The 23,051-nt window shown below is 42.9% G+C and overlaps 3 protein-coding genes across 4 annotated transcripts; 2 read left to right on the top strand and 1 right to left on the bottom strand.

Annotated features, from left to right (window-relative positions):
- The first annotated feature begins 2,229 nt into the window (after positions 1–2,229).
- On the top strand, positions 2,230–4,355 carry klhl38b (kelch-like family member 38b). The gene is made up of 4 exons (XM_070966867.1): positions 2,230–3,449; positions 3,536–3,677; positions 3,788–3,893; positions 4,066–4,355. Exons 1-4 carry the CDS (start codon positions 2,230–2,232, stop codon positions 4,353–4,355), a joined length of 1,758 nt encoding a protein of 585 aa, XP_070822968.1.
- Positions 4,356–10,067: 5,712 nt separating this feature from the next.
- fbxo32 (F-box protein 32) lies at positions 10,068–18,161 on the top strand. Its single transcript, XM_070965594.1, has 9 exons — positions 10,068–10,295; positions 10,819–10,940; positions 11,275–11,324; positions 11,454–11,546; positions 14,242–14,335; positions 15,579–15,763; positions 15,863–16,045; positions 16,537–16,680; positions 16,816–18,161. The coding sequence occupies exons 1-9, from the start codon at positions 10,183–10,185 to the stop codon at positions 16,903–16,905; spliced, it is 1,074 nt and encodes a 357-aa protein (XP_070821695.1). The 5' UTR covers positions 10,068–10,182; the 3' UTR covers positions 16,906–18,161.
- On the bottom strand, positions 18,096–22,422 carry prelid3a (PRELI domain containing 3A). Of its 2 annotated transcripts, XR_011602321.1 has the most exons (8): positions 22,045–22,408; positions 21,565–21,733; positions 21,211–21,300; positions 20,841–20,911; positions 20,598–20,700; positions 20,274–20,350; positions 20,015–20,103; positions 18,615–19,179 (listed from the first exon to the last, which is right to left on the bottom strand). XR_011602321.1 is itself a non-coding variant. In XM_070965597.1 (7 exons), exons 1-6 carry the CDS (start codon positions 22,074–22,076, stop codon positions 20,279–20,281), a joined length of 537 nt encoding a protein of 178 aa, XP_070821698.1. In that variant the 5' UTR covers positions 22,077–22,422; the 3' UTR covers positions 18,096–20,103; positions 20,274–20,278. The 2 variants fall into 2 exon arrangements, 1 of the variants encoding a protein (XP_070821698.1); XM_070965597.1 differs by having other exon boundaries at positions 18,096–20,103; positions 22,045–22,422.
- Positions 22,423–23,051: the final 629 nt, after the last annotated feature.

The following is a 23,051-nucleotide window of genomic DNA, read 5'->3' as shown; positions in this document are numbered from 1 at the left end:
ATATCCACAAAGATGGCCAGTAAGCACAAGTCGTTTATGACAGATAGCGATTTTGTTGTGCAAGTCTGAACTGGACTCTAATGGTCATGGTTGCTCAAGCAGCTATTTATGCCTGATCGGATGAGCCCCATAAACAAGCCTGAGCACAAGAAAAACATGTCACATTGCTGTCTGTGACGACTGAAAATGCATTCTAGTTTTGTTGTTTTCACACACCTACATTTATGAAACAGCCGAGCAAGATGTGATTCTTTGATTCTTCTCCAGCTGTAAGGAACAGGCAAACAATCACATCTCCACCTTATGGGATGCACTCCGAGAAATGCTGGAACTGCAGAGAATAAGCCTCACGTGTTTCAGGGAGCATGAAACAAATGAGATGGAAATGAGCTCAACAAATACGAAGGTGGGAAACACAAGCATCTGCTGCTGATTTACAGTTAAACTAGGATGCTTCTTTATGCTTAATGGATGAATACTATCTGTAAAGGTGAAGCCAAAAACATTTAGCTCTTCTCATTTCACCCCATTAACCCAAACCTCTTGGTAAACTTAGAACATAGTCTCTGAACTCAGTGACTTTTTGTAATGTCAACAGTCATGGCCAGTATGTTTTAAATGTGGTCACTCATTTTCCTCATGCAGACTTCATCACATCTCTGTGTGCCTCAGCAGCAACCTAATCCTGTTTTTGTACCTCTCTGTTTTCAACCAGCCAGCCGACAGTGTGAGCAGCCAACAAAATGAGTGTTATCAAGTATCAGTGCTGTTTTTACTGCTACAATCATGTGCCAGACAGATAAAGATGATGGAGTGAAAAGGAATGCAAGCTATGAGCAAGGAAGGAGAAATCAGACCAGGAGGGAGCACTGAAGTAAGAATATGATATTAGAGGAAAGAAAGAGAGGAAGTGAAGGAGAGAAAGAGATTAAGTGAGGGAGTCAGACGTTCACTGAGAAGGCGCTCTAACATGTCACATGTGAGTCTGCAGCGGTGTTGCCAAAGAGAGGCTCTATTTTTAGGGGAGGAATGTACACAGAGGCCTCGTGGAAAGAGACCATAACAACAAACAGTACGCAACACGCTCCTACAAAGAGACAGCCCCCTTTGGAACATACAGTCACACAGCATCAACACGAGAGAAAAGAGGAACAAAGGACAGGAAAATGTCAAGACATCAGATTTTCTGCTGAGATCTTGCTTTGAATACAGAGTGGGACCCCCAGACTACATAAATTGAGAGAAGAGGCGCAGGTAAGAGATGTATCCCAGTAATGCTGCTGGGAGCATTGGACTTGTTTTATCCAGCATATGATGCTGTTTTGTGTGTGATGTAACTTGATGTAAATATTAATGAAGCATATTTTGTTTTATTCTCATCTCACACAATCAAGTCTAATTCTAAAGTGCATACAACCATCTGTTTAAGTCAAAGTCAAATAATGTTGCTTTAAATGCTACAAGTACATTTATTTGTCTTAATTTGCACTGCGTGCCACAGAAAGAAAAAAAAGCTGCAGTCATATTCATCCAGTTCATCCAGTAAGAGATGAAATGAAACCAAAACATTTTGGCTCCACATAAACATCATCACACACAACAGAAGCACCACTGGAGCGCGGAGCAGAAGTCCATGAGAATGAATTACAATCCTGCAGCAGAAGTGGTTTTGGAAGTGTTTCTGTATTAATCTACTTACACTGCTAGTCTCCAAAATGATCAGGCAGGCGGATGGTAGACTCTAAAATGTCTGAGTGCAGCAGTGCTGAACTGGGCCCATGTGCCAAAAGGCAATGATCTGAAGCCATATAACAAAGTAAGTGTTATAGTTTTGCAGGTTTCAAATTACTTGGACATCTATTAATTAGACATTTAGGCTGGGATTTTTGGGGGAAGCTTATGGAGAATACTTGCACGTTAAATTTCTGATAGACGACTGTATTCAATTGAACTTGTCTGGCTGTATAGCAAAATCTTTTCATTGCTGCACTAAAATTAAAGCTAAATCCTGTTTTGGTGAAGTGGACGCCAATACAATAAAGTAGTGCTATTTTTAGATAGATCATTTTACAGCAAATCCTGAAAGGGCTACATGTGAACATCCATAGCGCTAAAGCCCAATGTGACTGCTTATACAGGCTGATGGAGGAGGTCTGATCTCAAATAAAAACAAAACAAGACATAGAGTTAAAACAATTTAACAATAACAACATGGTCCCTCTCCACAGTATGGACCAACCAGCCATCGAGGTCTTCCACTACAAAGACAAGGAGCAGTCCTCCAACCTGCTCCTGCAGCTCAACAGACTGAGACAGGAGAACATCCTGACCGATGTGTCACTGTGCTCAGATAACACGGAGATCCCCTGTCATCGTAACGTCCTGGTCTCCAGCAGCCCCTACTTCAGAGCCATGTTTTGCAACAACTTCTTGGAGAGGAAGCAGACCAAGATTAACTTAAAGGGCATCACCTCAGCCATTCTGAGCAGTATCATTGACTATGTTTACACGGGACTCATTAGTATCAGCATGGATATTGTGTTGCCTCTGATGCAGGCAGCGTCCATGTTGCAATATGGCCGCCTTTTTGAGGCCTGCTCAAGCTTCCTCCAGGAGCAACTGAGCCCTGACAACTGTTTGAGCATGATAAGGCTTTCTGAGATCATGAATTGTAACAGTCTGAGAGACAAAGCAAAGGAGATGGCCATGAAGAGCTTCTCCGATGTGTCAGCATCTGAGGATCTGCGTGACCTCTCCCTGACGGAGCTCATGCGATACCTTGAGGATGATAGTCTTTGTGCGGAGGAGGAGCAGGTCTTTGAGACACTTGTTGCTTGGATCCACCATGATCCTTTATCCAGGTGCGGTTCCATCAGTGACCTTTTCAAGAAAGTTCGCCTTCGACACATCCATCCCACCTACCTCTTCCAATTCATAGCCAACGACCCTCTGATCCAGTCCTCCACCCTCTGCACCGAGCTCATAGAATCTGTGAGACGCCTGATGTTTTCTGTCAGCACGAAATGCATTGAAGACACAGTAGTCGGCTTCAAACCTCTCTGGGTGGCACCCAGGCGCTACTCCTACCATGACATGTTGGTGGTGGTAGGAGGAAGGAAGAACAACGAGCAGACCTCCAGGGAGGCCCTCGTCTTTGACGAGAAGAATGAAAAGTGGCAGTGGCTCGCCAAACTTCCTGTTCGTCTGTATAAAGCCTCCTACGTTGCCCTACACAGCGTCTTGTATGTTATTGGAGGATTGACCACAAACACAAAACACAGTCAAGTCAGTACGAACGTCTACACTCTTTCCCTCAAGACTAACCAGTGGCGGACGACAGAGCCCATGCTGGAGCCGCGTTTTGCCCACCAGAGTGTCTCCTACCTCCACTTCATCTTTGTCCTGGGTGGCCTTGGACCTGACAGACAACTGACAGACAGTGTGGAGAGGTGAGGTGGACCATAGTTTTCCACACATACAGCATGAAGCTCACAAATGTGGCAAATAATAACACATCTCTCAATAACGCGATCAGGTACAACAGTATGTTCAACCAATGGGAGTGCATGGCGCCCATGCCTGAGGCTGTGCTGCACCCTGCAGTGGCTGCTACTAACCAAAGGATCTATGTGTTTGGAGGAGAGGACGCCATGCAGACCCCAGTCAGAATAATACAGGTAAGACACAAAGTTCTCCAATCACTAAGTCACTGCTTGTGTTTTCATGTGTCTATCCACTCTCGCTCAATGTTTTTCTTTTCATCCTTGCTCCACCTCCCTGTCTGTAGGTGTATCACATTGCCAGGAACATGTGGTCTAAGATGGAGAACAGAACAGTGAAGAATGTGTCTGCTCCAGCTGCCATTATGGATGACAAAATCTACATCATTGGAGGTAGATAGCATTGGTTAAAATGACTAACAATGAGAAACAAATCTAGAAAGAGAATTGTTTTCTATAATTCATTAGTGTTGATTTATTTCCTGATGAATTAGAGGCACCTCACTGCGGCTCTGCTTGGGTCACTCGTGCCGCCCCTCTCTAACTAAGACCTCCCTTGTCACAGGATACACCAGGAGAGTAATTGCATACGACACCAAGGCCAACCGGTTCATCAAATGTGCCAACCTGAAGGAGAGGAGGATGCACCACTCAGCCACCATTCTCAATAACAAACTCTATGTCACAGGTGGCCGTCACATTAACGGCCATGATGTCATCGAGGACTCGGACAGTTTCGAGTGCTATGACCCAAAGACAGACACTTGGACATTGAAGGGGACTCTGCCATATAAACTGTTTGACCATGGCTCCTTGACTCTGACGCACGTCGCTCACACATGGGCCAAATCATAGCTGACGTCATATTTGAACGTGATTCATTTGAAGCGATTGACTGTCAATCAAATAGTATTCATTCAGAGAAAAGGACTTCTTGTAAATACAGTGGTTTCATTTTGTAGAAGGTCTCCACATGATTTCATGAGTGATGGACTGATCTAAAAGTCTTTGACACACAGAATTGTGCATACCTGGAATATTCATGTATGTATAAAAGAATTTTGATACCTCAAAATGTTTCTTTCAATATTCCATGTCTTTTCTATGTTTCTTATTTGAAAAGTAAACCCAAGCTACCCTGCTGCACAGCCCCTTCTTAACTGGCTTGACTTCACAAATGGTGAAAGTGCTATTTTCGGCCTGCTCTAAATCATGAGATTTCGCTTGTCATGTTTAAATCCTGGGGCTGTGTACTGTTTGGTGCAAGTCAAAGCTATGCTCAGCTGTTAGGTCTGAACCTGCTGCTGAGTGGTGAACTTTTGGATCATGGTCTGTTGCTTCAATGTTAAATGATGATGAAGTTATTGTGATAACATTGACAGCAAACATTTCATGCAGCAGAAATTTGTTCAAAATGTAACTTAAGAGTGCATTTAAATACAGCTGTTGCTTAAGGTTTTAGTTTTTGTAGTTTTGTCACTGCTTTGGACCATTTACTGTAGTATGATATGATGCATGCTTCTCCATCATCATATACTGTATATCTACTCTAGGCTAAAATAATAAATGAAAGTGGTTTTCTGATGTTTTTGTACTTTGCTTTTAGCCCTTGATTTTTAACAATAAAAAATCAGTTCATACATGTGTCCTGTCTCCATCTCTCTAGCGGTTCAGTATGTCTTAACAGTGCTAGTCAGTTGACAGTGAATGCAATCTGAGCAGCACGTGTCCTGTATGTGTCATGTGTCTGTTTCACACTGCTCACACTCCCGTCCACATGGAACCTTTACAAGCCCAGACAAGTTCCTTCCATCCACTCACAGGGCCACACATAAGATAATATAGAGATGATATCCTTTTACAAAGAACTGTCTTGAATATCATCTAGTGGGAACATGTTGAAATAGGCTTTGCTCACCCTGTTGCATGTGAAACTAAACCTGAGGAAGTCTCAGATTTTTCTGCTCATGCAAGAAAGCACATGGAGATGGACAGGAAAGTGGGAGACAGATGCAGTATGGACATCGAAGACAAATTCAGTTACCTGTTTAGTCAGCAAGACAGAATATCGCTTGTGATTTAGTTAAGTGTCCCTGAGACCATGATTTAGAGGGCTGGGACTTTTTCAAGAGATGCAGGTAATTCAGATCTCTGTAAAGAATTACACAATCTCCTTTGAAACGATCCCTCAAAGTGAGGATCAGGAACAGCTAAAGTGATTACATAATTTCATTCATCTGACTTTCAGAGAGTAGCGTCAGCCATTTCATGTGCAGTAAACATAATGTGACCAGGAGGTGTTACACGGGAGTATATGTACATTTCTTTGAAACCAGAAGTCACTGGGTCAAATGTTTCAGTCGCTCAGGGCCAGCGAATAGACTCCAGGGGACAGTGGGAGGCGTGTGGGTGAAAAGGTTGGGGACTGGAAAAACTATAGGTGATCTGATGTTATTTTGAGAAACAAACAAGAGGGCGAATGTTACACCACGTGAGGCATGTGGTGCTGTTGGTTGCCACGCAAGCTGGCAGATGTGAGAGACGACCAGAGGGAGTGGTAAACTGATGAGCAGGGTTTCACAACAGAGAATGTGAGCGAGTGATGAAACTCAACCAGGAGGAGCAGCAACAGGTGTATATGTGAGTGACTGTGTGCGTATGTGAGTGTGTGTGTGTGTGTGTGTGTGTGTGTGTGTGTGTGTGTGTGTGTGTGTGTGTGTGTGTGTGTGTGTGTGTGTGTGTGTGTGTGATTAAGGTTTTTGGAGGGTCGAGCAGGGCTGACCAGCTGTCCTGTCTGGTCACAACATCACAACAAAAACAGGGATGATGGACAGAGGAGGGCGGGGGGGATGATGCACCAAAAACTTTTCAAATGGTTTGAATTTGATTCCTCATACATTCATGCATCTCAAAAATACTGATATAAACAAGGCAGAGATTTATATTTTGGACACTTTTTACATTCTGCTGAAAATCAAAAATGAAAACATATTGTATATGGGTGTACATTGTTAACAGTCTGTCAAATAGAGCAGATCTAATGCTACAACTCACTGAATCTGGAATGTGAAAAATGGCCTCTGACACTGAAAAGTGCAATGAAATGGTCATTCAAATCAGGATTCCAAGTCGGACACTGGGGCAAGATGAGGAGACAACCTGAAATCTGTCTTCATATCCTCCTCGCCATCAAGATAAATCTTCAGTAATGGAACTGAAGTGTTCACTGTAGCATGATGAATAGCTGTCTGGAAGAATAAAATCAAAATTATGAGAATCACATGCAAAAAACCACCAAGAAACACAGACTTGACTTCCTCTTGTTTGAAACTGAAGCAACCCCCATATGGACTGAGCCCACTCCAGATCAAAAAAATGTCCCTATCTTGCATGTTTTTCAGTTTTTGTAATCTAGCTTACAGGTCTGTATAGGTAGGCTCACTTGCCTTGTTAGCAGATAGTTTCTTAAGAAATTGTCATTGATAGCTTGATATTTTATTGAGAACTGTCATATACTGTAACTGTAACTGAGTATTTTTTATTTGTATTGAGTACTTAATTCAAAATGTAATAAGAAATAGACCTTTCCATGTGATCATTTTATATTCATCAATTCATTTGTTGAATTTACAGAATATGTGCTGTATCCTTGTGCTGCCTTTCATTAGCATAGACATTTAATAGACATTGAAAAAGTAACAAAAATGTTACTTATCACAGAAATGCATTACTTTTTGGTGGGAATAATCATCAAAGTATTTTAGCTATTTTTTTAAATGAGGTAACTAGTAACTGTAACTAATTATTATTTTTCATTTACTAGCACAACACGCTCAGAACTAAACACAACACAAACCAACATTGCCATTTCTAGAACCACGCAGGTCGCATAACTAAAAACTAGCTGGACCAGCACTAAACAGAGCACATGTCTGCTGCATCACTGTCTGTGATTCACTGAATAAACTATTTGAGCCTTAGGTCATAGCTTCATTCTCAGTCAGTCAGACTCCAACTGACCAAGCACTTGCTGGGACTTTCCATGTCATGCTGTAGTTTTGGCCTACTCTGAAAATAGACTTAATTAGACTTCAGGGACTCACAACACCATCCATACACCATGCATTACCGTACCCCCATCCTCCCTGTAGTTCACAGTATGATACTTTTTTAGTCTTGAAGTTCCTCTTTTTACATACTGTATGGTTGACCGCATGCAGTGCAATAGCTGCAATTCTAAGTCGTGATCAATACACCTAGTCAGGCTGCCAGTACCCAATGTGCATTGGTACATTCTCATGTAATGTCTTGTTGGCATATTCTAACATGCACAGTGTGTGCAGGGCTCTTTGACCTTTTGCATATATCGGGGTGTTAAACTAAAACCACAGACATGAAGCCACAGACGCACCTGTTCCAAAAGCTTCACCAACGCATGATCTGTAATGAACAGTGCAGTCACATTTGAACGTATTCAGTGATTTCAATAAAAAGGAGACTGAAACACACTTTAGCTGAGTGAAAACCACTTTCTGTACTTCATTCTTTGTGAATGTCACAAAAAGGCAACTAATTGAAGAGAAGAAAAGGAAACAGGAAACAGAGCCAACGTCAGAAATAGGTCAACTTCATAGCGCCACCTTTTAGTTTGTAACCATCAGTGATAAGAGAGCACATCATCACGCATGCTGCACATACAAGACGTGTCCCAACACAAGCAGTGGACAGACTGAAACACTGGCCTGCTGGTTGGAAAAAGAGCACACTGTGCACCATGTGCTGCTGCTGTATAGTGTGTCATGAATTATGAGGACCCCCCCCCCCCCCCCCCCCCCCCCCCCCCCCCACACACACACACACACACACACACACTGCCAATCAATGCAGATATGGAAGCGTACACTCATTAACTCTCTCTTTCGGTCTCCTCTCTCACACACAGACACAAACACATCTGGGACTCTTCCTGAGAATAAATACACAAAGTGTTTCTCACGCCGCAGGATTTTTATGCAGTGAACTTCAGCCCTTTGCATCGACAGTCACATGACATCAGTGATCAGTGATGTGTTTTAGGTGAGACATTAACAGCATTTCCTCATCGATGCCTTTACTATCGCTTTTACAGTGTGTTGATGACTAATCCAGCACTCAACACTTCCTGATCTTTCACCAAAACAATGGACATAGAAACATTTGAATCAGTTTCATGGTAACTGCCCCAGAAAGCACAAGGTTAAGTGACATGAGGAAGGCTATTACAGTCATAAACACACAGATACACACTTTGAACTTGATTCCCAAAAGCTTTACAGATGAGCGCGTCAATGTGTCTTGTATTTAAATAAGCTGATAAGAGTTGACTAGAGAGTGGCCTGAACAGATTTACTACACTTTATCTTTAATGGCACAGTCCAAAATAAACAAAATACCCTCATCCAGTTAGTGCTGTTTGGGAAAATTTAAATACAATGGTAAACCCCCCCTGCAGACACACACACACTCCCAGGCAATCCACAATGCAACCAAATACTCCAGAGGGATCCAAAGGACAACTTGGTCTATTTATAATAGCATGAGTGACTAAGAATCAGGGGACTTTACAGCCACATTACTGTGAGGCTGAAATGTTTTCTTTCTCTTTGTATTACAGTGACATAAAGCCTCGACTGATAAGCTTGGGCAAAACACTTCCTGAACAGTGATTACTTTTCAACACCAATGCTATCTATCTATGTATAATCTATCTATAGATACAGATAGATACCAGCAAAATGTGCATAGTAATCATACTTCTTTTTAATTGGGTCTATACAAGATAATAATAATAAAAAATGTTGTTGGACTTCAGGAGTTTTCTTGTTAGTTTTTGTGTGGGACAAGTTTCAACATGATCATATTCACTAGCTTACACAGCTTGGTGCAACTGAAACCTGTGCATGTTTCATCAGCCACAAAAGTCAAAACACCTGTGTGAGCATGCAGGGCCTTTAATCTACAATAATGCATCATATTTTATCATTGGTAGTCATTTTTTTGTCTCTTTGGGTCTGTTGGTGTTTTTTGTATGTGGGAGGGTTAAGGGGGCTCACATATGTCTGTCCCAGGGGCCAGTGTCTGATAATCCGTCCATTAAAGAATCATTAATTGGAAATACTCAAGCAAATATCCAGAGGTATCTCAAAATTAAGTACAGCATTTGCGTAGATGTAGTTACTTCCCATCCCTGGTCCCAGCAGGGGTGGAAACTAACTACATTTACTCAAAGACTGCACTTAATTTTAAGATTAGTTACATAATTGTCTCACGAGTCCTTTCACATTAAGAAAATGCCTTCTTAAGCCATTCATCATCCTTGAAAATGCATTTCCGTTGTCCCGTCTGTCTCCACCTCTCCATGACATGAGACGTGGTGTTTCTTTTGCTCGCGTCTCTCCACGAGCTTTTGCAACGCTCCAGTTGATAAACAAAGCCACGTGCTGCGCGGAAGTTTCCAAAGTGGGCGGATCTCTTGTATTTCCGGGTTCTGAGTTGAGGATATAAGACGAGCTGCGCAATGTCAACTGTAGAGCAGTAATACGTCCAGGACAAAACGTCTTCAAGAAGAGCGACATCTCAGCTCAAACAGGAACTATCTCCTGATATTTTTCAGATTTGTTTCACTCAACATCAGCGAACCAGGATGCCTTTCCTCGGACAGGACTGGAGGTCACCGGGTCAGAGTTGGGTAAAAACCGAGGAGGGATGGAAAAAGACAACAGCAGACGACAAAAACAACAATGTCTCCGTGGAGAGGTTGGTCATTAAAATGCTTGTAAGAAATGTCGCTGCGTCCAATAGTTTTTGAAATTGCGCAACTTTTAAATGCGCCATCACTTTGTTGAGAAAGTCGGAGGGGGTGGAGGGGTTGATAAACCGAAGAAGTCCAAAACAGCAGTATGAACAAAGGCTGGGTGACAGACGGACAGGAGGCCTACACCTTCGTGTTTTTCTGGGGCCGTGTTCCTTTTCGAGGCTAATCACTGAGCTATTAATACCCTCACAACAAGTGAGTGGATTAACAAACGTCTGTTGAGTCTGTCCACTTTCTAAAATGATGGCAGTGACTCCTTTAACACGGCCTGAAGTTACAATAAAGCACGTGCATAATAATAGTAGCTAGAAAGAAGTTTATTAGGTAACTTTGTTTTGGTGCTAGATTGTGTGCTCTGTTCAGAAGGGAACAGTGAAAAGCATGGAAAGTGCTGCACATGAAGCCTGTTCTGAAAACAGTGAAATGACGCCTTGGAATGAAATAAAGGTCTTTGTGTTTTTCCAGCTTCTGCAAAGCCGAGGAGGAGGAGTGTTTCAACAAGGAGAACCTGCTGCTCTCTCTCAGCTACGACATGGCTGCCAAGAAGAGGAAGAAAGACCTAATGAACAACAACACCAAGGCCCCCTGTGAGTCACATCCAAAGAGTCTGGCTTATTGTATAAATATATAAAGAATAGCATTTTGTTGTTTTATGCGTGTGGGGTATTAAATCTCGTAACAGTATATCAAAGTTAGGTTGTGGACCAGTGATGGCTCAGGAGGTTATGTAACATTCATGATGGGAATTTTTCCCATATAATATTGTTTATGATTCATTTTCCATCATCTCGCGAACTCTGTTTCAATAACTATGCAGAAAATTGTATCATATTTGCGATGTGTGCCTGTGCATTTGTCACAATGCTTATAAGCTGCTTAATGAGGGCAGGCCACTAATATAAACACTCTGCTTTCTCACAGATTTCCACAGGGAAAAGTGGATTTATGTTCATAAAGGAAGCACCAAGGAGGTAACAAACCAACTCATTTAGTTTCACATCAACTCTTCACATCATCATTGCTAATGTAAACATGCTGAGAAAACTCTATACTCCCGCCACGGATTGCAATCTAATACCCTGATAATTAAATTCTCCCAGCGCCACGGATATTGTACACTGGGAGAGGCCTTCAACCGCTTAGATTTCTGCAGCGCCATCAAGGACACAAGGAGATTTAATTACGTCGTCCGAGTGAGTCCTCATCTATTTCTTTTCTTCCAATTTCTTCTGTCTCCTTTGTTTCTCCTCCTCCGTGGTGGTTAATAGGACATGTTTTGTTCATGGCGAGAAGTTCGTAGTGGAGAAGGAGTTAAGGTTACGAGGGTGTGTAGGCTTTGCCAGCATCTTATCAATGCTCTGCAGACAAGGGTCTCTCAGTGGTGATATTACTGACTCTAGGAGTGTATATGTGTGTGTGGTAGGGTAGGAGGAGTGTGACACAGCAGGACACTTTGTTGTAAAATGATTCCTAAAGCCATCTGGCATCCTTAAATTGAATTAAAGCAAAGCTGTATTTAAAATCAATTCCTTTTTATTTGCTCATTCACTTTAAGCATTTTATGAGTCAGAAGTGTAAAACTGATGTTGGACCCTTTGAACATCCTCCAATATTCCTAATATTAACACTCGGGATGCCAAATGGCGTAGTGAAAAACAGGCACTATAAGGGGAATGTGACATCTTTAACATTCATGGTGTCATAATCAATAATGTAATTGCATTATGGGATACCAATAGAAAATCACCTATGTGAATTTGAAGCCTTTCCCCTCCACATCAAAGCGTCACCACACTGAACCGAACACCAGCTCCTCCACATGTGCTCCCATGTGAGCTGAGGGCTGCATGTGGCCGTGCTCTCCTGTGCTTGGGGGGGGGGGGGGGGGGGATGGGGGGGATGGGGGGGATGGGGGGCAGCTGAGGGAGGTGATAGCTGTGCGGTGAGGTGCGACCACCCGACAGGGGTTTATGAAACCAGACCCGGTGGTTGTCAGGTGATTCAGACCCCCAAACACACACACACACACACACACACACACACACACACACACACACACACACACACACACACACACACACACACTTACATTTGTCTCTGCCAGACTCAGGCTGCCTCCTCTTGTGTTGCCTCCTCTCTTTTCTGTTTCATCCTGGGCCACGATTTTCTTCTCTTGAACTTCTCTTTCCTATTTAACTGCCAACCTAATAAATGTGATGGGATGTACCAATTCAGGCCTGGTCAGGAGGAGACATACCAATTTCCTGTTTTGGCAGGACAGCGATATTGCAAGGGATCATGTTTTATAGCTGTTCTGTTGTTTTTATCTACGGTCATAAACACAAGGATAAGGTATCAGCATTATAGTATTCCTGCGACATCAGAATAGAAAATAATCTGGTATTCCGCGAGTGATCTAAGTTTTTAATCTCTTAACGCATAACTTTCCACAGATAGTTGGCCATTTGTGTCCATCTCTGTTGAAGTTTTGGATTGACCTTTTAGTGCAGGCTCCAGCTAACAAGTGCAGTGTAGTGTGGTAAGCCCAAAGAACAATATGGCTGTGTAACACTAGTGTCTAGTCTGGACACGGTGTCCTAGGTCACTGCTCTTCACTGGTTGTGTCTGGTGGCATTTGCGGGTTCGTTTATCTCCGTCTCAGTTACAGAGATCAGGTTCGTCCACAAAGAGACAACAAGTGGTCCTCTCTTTTCTCAGAGCAGACAAATTGAGGTTACATCAAGGAGACTGAAACCTTAAAATGAATGTATGAAGGTTCAGCAGCGCCACTATAAAGTCAGAAGAAGATGCAATGCTTTGGCGTGTTTGTGGAAAAGTATGAGCTGCGCACAAAGCTATGAAGTGCAGTTTAGCGAACAGCGGGGTCTAAAAGTAGATACGGAAACGCACATTGTTCTGCCCGGCTGCTCTACAAAGAGAGGAACACTTGATGAGCTGCTAAAAGAAGAAGGGCATGGGATTAGGTTTTAGGAATGGAGCTGGAAAGAATGAAAAAGGGAGCCAGGAGGGAGCGAAGAAGCTTAAAAACGAGCAGGGAGGTTGAAGAGGTAGAAGTAATTTAGTTCAAAGTTGGGTTTTAAGGTTCCCAAACTCATCAACTTCTCATTTAGTATTTGACTGAATACTTCCGTACAGTAGGAGCCGTTTGTAGTAATGAACTTGCATTGTTTATGAAGAGTTTAGAATAATATGCAATGAGTAAAGTTTGTGTCTCTCATAACTCCCCCACCAGGACTGCTAAGTATCCCCTTCAGTTTACCAGAAAGTACCCCACAATATGTTGATGTTGAGATGATGGCAAAGGTCACATGCTCCGGTCAGAATTGAGCAAGGGGGAACTTGAGTTTCTCCATGATGTCACAGCATCTGTTACATGCCAGACATGCCACCCTGGAAGCCGCTGTTTGTCTGCTAGCCAACAGAAACAACCTCGCAGACACGCGCATGCAACACACACAAGCACGCATGCATGCGCAAGTGCACGCATGCGCTGTCAAATGATTCGGCTAATTCACATGACAGGAGGATCAGGAGTCAAATGATTAAAAGCTTGTTTGTGGAGGCTGACGTTGTTGACAGCCTGGGCTGTTGTCCAACACCTTTCCAGTAGCTTCTTCTCCCCAAAGGGACCAAGAGCCAAGAATGCCGTTGTGTGGTTGTTGGATCCAGCTGCAGTTGAGAGTAATGACCAGGTGGAATGGCTCCAGATTTTGTTCTAGGCAGCATTTATTGTAAGGAGTGCAAGTGTCTTTGTAAGAATGCAGCATAACAAACATTAAGTAATGAGACAACGGAACACAGAGTCTCAGCAGCTGACGTGATGAAATTTATGTTGTTTCTTTCTTTCTGTTTCTTTCTCTGCTCTAGCTCCTGGAGCTTATCGCAAAGTCCCAGCTCCCCTCGCTCAGCGGAGTGGCGCAGAAAAACTACATGAATATCCTGGAGAGAGTGGTACAGAAAGGTGAGGCCCGTCGCTCTTCTGTCCCTTTTTTAAAGTCACTCAACTAGTCGGCTCCTAAGTGTTTCTCCGGTAATGTGTCTAAGGGTTTTATATCTCTGCTGTCCTATTTGTTTATTTTCTTTGCACGGGCAGACACATGCATGCATATCTATTCCTGAAATGTTCAGGAACATTTCCTGCATGGACTTGAGTGTGAATGGGACCAGGGTCTGATATTCAGGGAAATCTGTACCACCGATTTTCCACCTCAAGATGTAGCAACATTTCGGGGAAAGTGCCGGTATGGCTGTGAATAAAACCAGAGACCAGCACGTAAAGGGTTAAATGACGAGTCAATCACAAGACTCCACTGATGACTTACAAACATAAAAAACAGCTCCTCACCCATCATGTTCCTTAAAATGGTAAAACACATCTCCTGCCACATACTTGCATGTCTGGCCTTGCCCTGTCTTTGTTTTCTTCTTCTGTTCAGTTTTATGGTGGTTGGCATTCATAAGTGTTGCATTACTGCCATCTGCTGGGCTGTCCTTGCCCCATCTATTCCGGCATTGCCAGGCATGTGTGAAAAGCCATGAGACGGAAATGTTCAGGAATGTAGCTGCATGTGGGAATAGTGACAAGCACTCTTTTCTCTTTGCCCTCTAGCAGTGGCAGAAAGGTTATGCCACTAACTTACTAGGATCTATGTGCAAAAGAGGTGTTACATGCACAGAAATACCCTTCAGTCTGTCTCATTTTCATTATTGTTAGATCAAACATACAGAGAAGTCTACTCCTCTTCTGTCTTAAAGACATAAACACACAATATAAGTAGAGCTGAAGCCTTCCTGCACTCCTGTTTGCACCAATAAGTGAGGAAATGAGCCCTGACCACATCTAAGAAGGCCGGCAAGTAAATTTAGTGCTTTAATGACACAGTGAAAAACACTGACAGTCACCAGACCCCTTTGCAACCCACTGTGTAAACTAAATGTTCCCTCTGCTAAACAGAGATTCAGGTTGTTTAGGTGGCGTTATGAAATCCAGTGGCCAAATATTATGAGCGTCACAGGGGGAGAGTACAGCCACTCCAAAACATTTCATTTAATAATGTGCTTTTCAGTGATTCAGAATCACTGTTTGGCTGTTTACCTGGTAGCTACTAATCTGTCTGTAACACAAAGGCTTTAAAACTGCACTTATAGGTCATGATTGGAGTAATGAGTTGAGTTCAACGAATATCTCCTGATTTCTCCCTTAGTTTTGGACGACCAGCAGAACGTCCGTCCCATCAAGGAGCTGCTGCAGACGCTCTACGTCTCGCTGTGTGGTCTTGTTCAGGACATGGGCAAGTCTGTCCTGGTGGGGAACATCAACATCTGGGTGCACCGCATGGAGAACATCATGCAGTGGCAGCAACAGCTCGACAACATCCAGATCAACAGGGTAAGCACCTGCTCGAAGTACGGGATGAAAATATAGGGACTTCAAGAAGGACCTAAATGTTAATTATTTTCTTCTTTTTCTGCCTCTTGTTTCCTTCAGCCCACATCTACAGGCATGACTCTGACTGACCTGCCTGCCAGTCTTCAGCTGAACATCATGCAGCGTCTGTCGGATGGCAGGGACCTGGTCAGCCTGGGCCAAGTGTGCCCCGAGTTGGGAGCCCTCACTGAGGACCGGCTGCTTTGGAAGAGACTCTGCCAGTACCACTTCACAGACAGACAGGCACGTAGAAATTAATGCATGACCCAAAAAAGGAATGCAGTTTTCCTAGTTTGCTTCCTCATTGTCCTTAAACTGTGACACTGCTCCGGATGACCTGCAGGTTACACATCTGTGACAGTTAAAGTGAGATAACAAGCGTCTTCAAATCACTCTACGAGGAGGTCAATCTTTGACTTGCTGCTGGAAAATGGGAGGCCGCAGTGTGTGCTCACTGACGCTACAGTAGCCTAGCACTGTGCTCAAAGGCATGAACTTGATAACCGAGTGAGGCGGTCTCAGGCTTTAAGCTAAAGTAGGATAAAGTAAAGCTTCCTTACAGGTCAGAGTGGTTTCAATTTAGTTAGTGTTTGAGGGAAGTAAAACCTCCATCTTTTGAGCAGTTACTTTGTGTGTAGTAAGAAATTCTCATGAAAGCTAAGATTAAAGTAGGTATTTCAAAGTATTTTTCTTTCCCTGGGTCATGTCTTAAAGTCTCTGTTCCTCTTCTTCAGATTCGAAAGCGCCTGATGGTGTCAGATAAAGGTCACCTGGAGTGGAAGAAGATGTACTTTAAGCTGAGCCGCTGCTATCCCCACAGAGAGCAATATAGTGACACCCTGCACTTCTGCACACACTGCCACATCCTTTTCTGGAAGGTAGTGTATTTTTCCTCTTTTCACTTTGCACTTGATCAAAGTGGATGTGAAACTGAAATGTTACAGCGAGTGAAGCTGCACTTAGAAGATGAAACAGACAAAATATATATTGTTTGTCTTTGATTCTTTTGGCAGGACACAAACCATCCCTGCACAGCCAACAACCCAGAAAGCTGCACCATGGCCCTCTCCCCTCAAGACTTTATCAACCTTTTCAACTTCTGATCCCCCCCCCCCCCCACTGAAAAAATCTGATGAACTGAATGTACATACTGTACATAGAAATGTACAATATTGTTTTTGTTTAATAGCACAATGAATTCCTGGATGTGTGTTTAGTTGAGGTATGACTGGAGGGGGCTCAGGCAGCGGGACAATTATGCAATCATGTTTCTTTTGAAAGAGCACAGAGGCTCCTGTGAGAGTTCACTGTTGAAAGTGAGTGAATGTGACCGAGAGGAAAAGAGATGTAGCAGCAGTCGGCCTGTGGGTGGAGGAGGGAAGAGCAGTGGATAAAGGGAACACTCGACTCTCAGAGTTTAGTCTTAGTTTAATGTGTTTTTTTTTTTTTTAATCACACCTCCAAAGTAACCCTGACCATAGATGTGTACACTTGTTTTTCCTCATTTGGATTTATTTTTGTTTTGCAAACCTTTTTGTCTTTTTTTTTTTTTTTTTTTTTCAACACGGGAAGTTGGAAGATGACTCAAACCTGTTTGATGTTTTAAATTGTGATCTTGTTTAATACATTACAAGGCCTGCTCACATGGGGGAATGCAATGTGTCTAATGAAGTTTGCAGTAATATTGCGTTTGGCACTGGGACAGAGAAGTAAATCTTGAGTTGCTGCAGTACCTAAGGGAGAATGGATGTTAGCAAGGGAGTCAGGTGTTTACTAGACGGAGTAATGATTGTTTGATACGTTGACGCACCTCAGTATGTTTTCTATTTTTCTTGTTGTTTTTCACTTTTATAAAGATTTGACGATTCTTTTGTATTAATTGTGTGTTCGTTTTCTGCTGTAGCTGCCATAGCAACAGCATCCGAGTGACGTACTACCAAAGATATTGAAGTCAGTATAACAGTGGTGTGTGCCTTATGAAACTTGAAAACCTGGTACAGCTTAATCCTTGTTTGCGATCTTTGCAGATCCCGATGCTGTTTTTATCATTATCAACAAATGTCTCATTTGCAGAAGAGTGATATTTAACATGTGAGACCCTGATACCAAAGTTAACTGTTTGAAAGACCTGATTTTTCTGTAGCCTCCTGCATGATTTTTTTTAACACCCATCAGATTGAGTTTACTTATTTATTAAGATTCTGGCAAGTGGCTGAACTTGCTCTCTTGGGTTTGATGGAATGGAAATATTGGTATAAAGGTGCAGTTTAACCCAGACTTTCCTCTGTCGCTGCTCGGACAGTGGAGATTGATGTACATGCTATGCAATGCGTTCTGTTTATGTTCTGTTGAATAAATGAAAGAAAATAACTTGTGCCTCCTCTACCATCAGTTATGTGTCATCCTCACACCTTAATGTGACTTTTCTTAGCACACACTGAAGCTTTATGACGGACAACTGTTGAACATTTTCTTCAGATAGTTAGGAAACACACAGGCTTCCTGCTCAAAGCCAGCAGGAGCTGCTCTGGAGCGTCGCCTGTTGCTAACAGCAAACTTGTGCTCTCTATTGGACAAACGATGAACTGCAATGTTGTAGTTAAAAAATAATAAATCTTGGTATGGCTACTGGGAAAGTGGCTCATCCCACTTGTGCGGGGGTAGGAGAAATACTAATTATCCTACAATACAAGTGGACTTCTCCAGGGCCATTAAACAAAAAAGAACTCCAGGGCATTGGCTGTAATTAGGCAGGCCTGCTGTTAAACAAGGAGCTCAGTTTGATCAATAACAAACACTGTTCACAAATTTCGAAATCTAATTTTCAATTGTTTTAATTGTTGCAGCAGGACAACAGTTGAGGTTAAAAATAACAAAGCAAATGCAACTTATTTTGTTTTGCATGATACTCAGGCGATATAAACAATGTAGTAATTAATTGCTGGTTACACCATGTCTTTAAATAAATAATATTTATATAAATATTATGGAAATATTATTCATTTGATCAGGAAATATGGTTTAGCCATTGTAATGGTGTGCATCTCCCACTGCAGCATTGCACATACAGCACAGCCCTGCTGCTCTGGGTGTATAGGTAGCTTTCATGGAGTAGTTCAACATTTGGGAAGCATGATGAGTAAGACTGGCAAAGGCATGAATGTGCATTATTGCTGACAAAGCTTTAATACACAAGCATCATTTAAAGTCCATATAAATGGGCAGTTCTGCCCACAGAGAGAGTCTGTCTATTTTTTCACTGCGTTGACAAAAGCTGAATATGTCATCCTCATCTTCCTCGTCAAGCCAGTTACAAATCTGCTGGTTTAAGACTGCATTGCCCATCAGTTTTCATCAAAGGTGCCAGTGTACAGTTGCTGTGACAGCAGGAGAAGAAGGCAATGTTAACGGTACATTCCCATCTTTCTTTCTGAGATAAACAGCATCAGTTCATGTCATTTCTTTCTACGTATCTGATGCTGCATTAGCAATTTTAAAGCTAATTATCTAGCTTCTTTTCTTTAATAACCTCTCATTCCTCCCCCCTTTTTACTACTATCATGCACACATATCATCTACAGTTTGTGCCTCTTGAAAAACACAATAAGCACCAGTAACAACGTTTTTGATTTGAACTCCTGCTATAGGAGTCACCAGTGTTCAACATGACACAAGACATACATGAGTTCAAAGAAAAGTTACAAAGTTTGTTGCATATTGTCATTGTACCATACAATGTTTTGTAAAAGTGTGCGTGTACCTCCTTCGTCCCTTTGCCTACATCTCTTCTGCTAAGATATGACATGAGAACAAAGGAAGTGTGGAGCAGTTATATGCAATTCAAACCAGGAAAATCTGGTAGCTTCATGATATGGATGCAACCTTTGACAGCAGCAGCACTGAATGTTAAACCTGCTGCTCGTTCAGCAGTAGAACTGGCTTAACACACAGAAGGACACTGCCCTGTTCTCCTCACTTGCCTTAATTAGAATGGTTGTTAATGGGTTACTGAGTACTGGCTTGCATTGAGCCACATCTGCCAGACATGGGCCAACAACCCGTAGATCCATCTCTAACACTCTCTGATAACCATTCAGCTTTGGCAGCGTTTCACTCTGTCTGGTCTGAGCTTCCAGTGCATGTACTGTGTAATAGGTGAGAGAGGCGGTGTGGGATGAAAATCCAACAAAACCTCCCAGACGGTATAAGTACCAGCTGCTGAGGATCCCGAGATGCTGAGAATCCCCAGTGCTTTATGAGGTGTAGTCAGGGAAAGTCGTCATCGCTGCAGAACTGCAGTCCTGCGTATACAAACAAATGAGCACTGAGTATCATGTGACACATGCATACACAAATCTGAAGGGTTTTTTTTTTCTTTTTTTACAGCTTTTACAATGAAAAGGAAAAGAGGGGCACTCTTATGATGATCTGGTAACAGCAAAGTTGCGAGGAAAGCAAAGAGAAGAGTTACCAGAGCTAGTAAATGTCACAGAGAGGCACGTTCTCTCTTTCAGAGTTCTGAATAATCCACTCAATAGCATCCCAGCCCTACAGTTTCACACAGAGAAACAGAGGGTTAAAGAGGAGACAAAGGCCAAACACAGAGACAAACAGTAACTTTGACTGGGTGTCCAGTAAACTTGCTCAGAGAGCGAGATCAGAGAGTAAAGTCCCAGTTAGAAGGCATGCAAGGAAATCAACAGCAACATCTTTTTTACTTGCACCTAATTTCATACTGCATGTAAAGATGAAATAAATGCACTGATGTAAATGTGCAGGTTTTATTTTGCGTCACCTTCCTGGCGTTGGCTGACATTCTCCTCGCCATCATCCCCTCTAGGTAACTGCTTAGACTCACTCCCTTGACTGTGATGATGGCCTCCTGGGTCAGGACGGTACTGAGGAGCGGGGGAGGGACAGAGATGATTACAGGAACAGTTTATTCTGGTTCCCTGTGAGCACTGTGACGCACACCCCAGACCCAGAAATGTGTTCAGAGATGAAATGCAGTGTTGAATAAACTGTACAATGTACTTACACCTCAGGGTTGTCTGGGTGAGGTCTGTACAGAAGCCGCTCATCTACTGAAATCAGGTTGGTGAGAGTAATCTGGAAAATAAAATACATTTGGATTTCCTCATTTGTGGAACATCATGATACAAACACAGTGCATGCTATTGATCTGGAAATAACAACTGCTACCACAACGTACCACAGTATTCCTGAATATTGCGTTTTGTGTCATTTATGAATAGTCCCATTTGGAAAAAGTAGCACACTGTAGTGCATTATGATGTTTTTGAGTTTGTCCAACAGCAGTGGTAGATTTTAATGCTGTTGTGGCCCTTTGCTAAATGTAACTGCAGCTGATACAAGCTGGCTGGCAGGTGGACTCAGTATAAACTTACATTTGTCGAGCACAGCTCCATCTTTTTCTCCTCTGGGTCGACTATAGAATGCTCTTTCACATACGTCTGCGTGTGGCTCGTTCCCAGTATCTACAAAGACACAGTAAGTACAGTGAAATTAGCCTGCATATTACTGAACCTGTCCACGTGCATGACACGACTTTTACAGGACCCACTTTGGCTTCTTGCCGTGGAGCCTTGATGGGAACACCACCATCACATTGTACCTACTGCTGTTTGATTCAGCACAGCAGGGGGGATATACTTTAACAATGGAAAGGGGAAACGTATGCTTATATATTTCTATACATCTGGGTGCGTGGGTCCATGCACGTGTGTGTGTTGATGACTGACCGCTCGCACAATGCCCGGGAGGCCCCACTCTGTGCTGAGGAGTCTGTGGCTGTGCAGGCGTCCCTCTTCATCCAGACTGCGGTCCAGCACGTCCACCCCGACCACATTGGGGTTCATGGGGTTTGGGTACTTCCTCATGGCAGCCTTGATCACCGTCTCCCACGGGTAACTGCACACAAAATTTTCACTACTGGCAATCTTTTGAGAGACTGACAGAGCGTATAGGAATATGTATCATGATGTCCATATGATAATAATCAAGTGCACAGGACTATTAGTCAGTGCTTAGTCTGCCAAAACACTTCTCTAGGACAAGTGTGGCTGACTCCTGCTGTTAATGCTCATATAGTGACTCACAATCAGAGTAGGTGGATTGACCAGAATCATTAAGTCATGGGTTTAATTAAATTCAGATGTATATAAACTCATTCCATCAGCCTGGCCCTGCAATGACAGACTAGCTCATTCTGCTTCACCAACCTGAAAACATGCTCCGTGCTCCAAATCTTCATTTTTCAAAAGACAATCTTGACCTTATCACTGAAAAACCCCTCCGCGAACAGAAACTGTGCTTCACCGGACCATTGTCAGAGGGGGAACTGGCTCCAGTAATCGGAGAATGGGGCCTATGATGGAAGCTCACGACCATCAATGAAGTGAGTCCAAAGAGCGCATCTCCGCCTTTCTTCGCACATCAACCTCGCGTCAGGACTGCACAACATGCGCCGCTGATCCCCGTGTCACAAGATCAGACAGAAAACGCTTAATGTGTGGATAACAACAGATAGCTCACACAGCAAAGGACGAGAGAGAAGCCGGTGCAACAGCGGAGCCACCGAGTGTCAATACAGACACAGTGACGTACGGGATTCTGGTCAGGGATTTCAAAATAAAACCCTTTTAATGGCCGCTCATGACTGCAATTTTTGTGTCACACCATCCTCGGCTTTTTCTGTGTGACACAAAGTTGTATGCTGCGCTTTAGAATAGCTGGGATCAAAATAACACACTCCTCACATATTGACCTCATATATTCTCAATTATTGTCCTGTCTATTTGCCACTTTTGTCATAAGACGTTAATGTACTATGATGCAACAGACTATGTTCTCTTGTGCCTATTTTACAATGACTCACTTTAAATGTCTGAAAGCCATCACTGTGCACCCAGCAGCTTTGTCCAAATAGGCGACAATTTTTTTTCAAGCTTTATTTTGAAGGCAAGAGCGCTGCTTTGCCTGCCGTACTCCGGTTGAGTCTGGCCGACTTGACGCAGCTGATGGAGCGCTGCTGCTGCATCCGCCTCCACCTGTGCGCATGCGCATAGCATCTTTCCATCATCCCCACCGTCAAGTGTCACGAAAAGAGCCGCATCAAGCTAAACACATCAAGCAGGAAATACAGTGATGCAGCTTTCAAATAAAAGGAGACTAACTGTCACATGCGCTCATTCTGCAGCAGTAAAAGATAATGTGACCGATTAGGTCT

The sequence above is a fragment of the Chaetodon trifascialis genome, chromosome 7 (genome assembly GCF_039877785.1).
Source record: "Chaetodon trifascialis isolate fChaTrf1 chromosome 7, fChaTrf1.hap1, whole genome shotgun sequence".
Classification (NCBI taxonomy): domain Eukaryota; kingdom Metazoa; phylum Chordata; class Actinopteri; order Chaetodontiformes; family Chaetodontidae; genus Chaetodon; species Chaetodon trifascialis.
The sequence above is the reverse complement of the archived record's forward strand: the minus strand, read 5'-3'. Positions and strand labels throughout refer to the sequence as shown.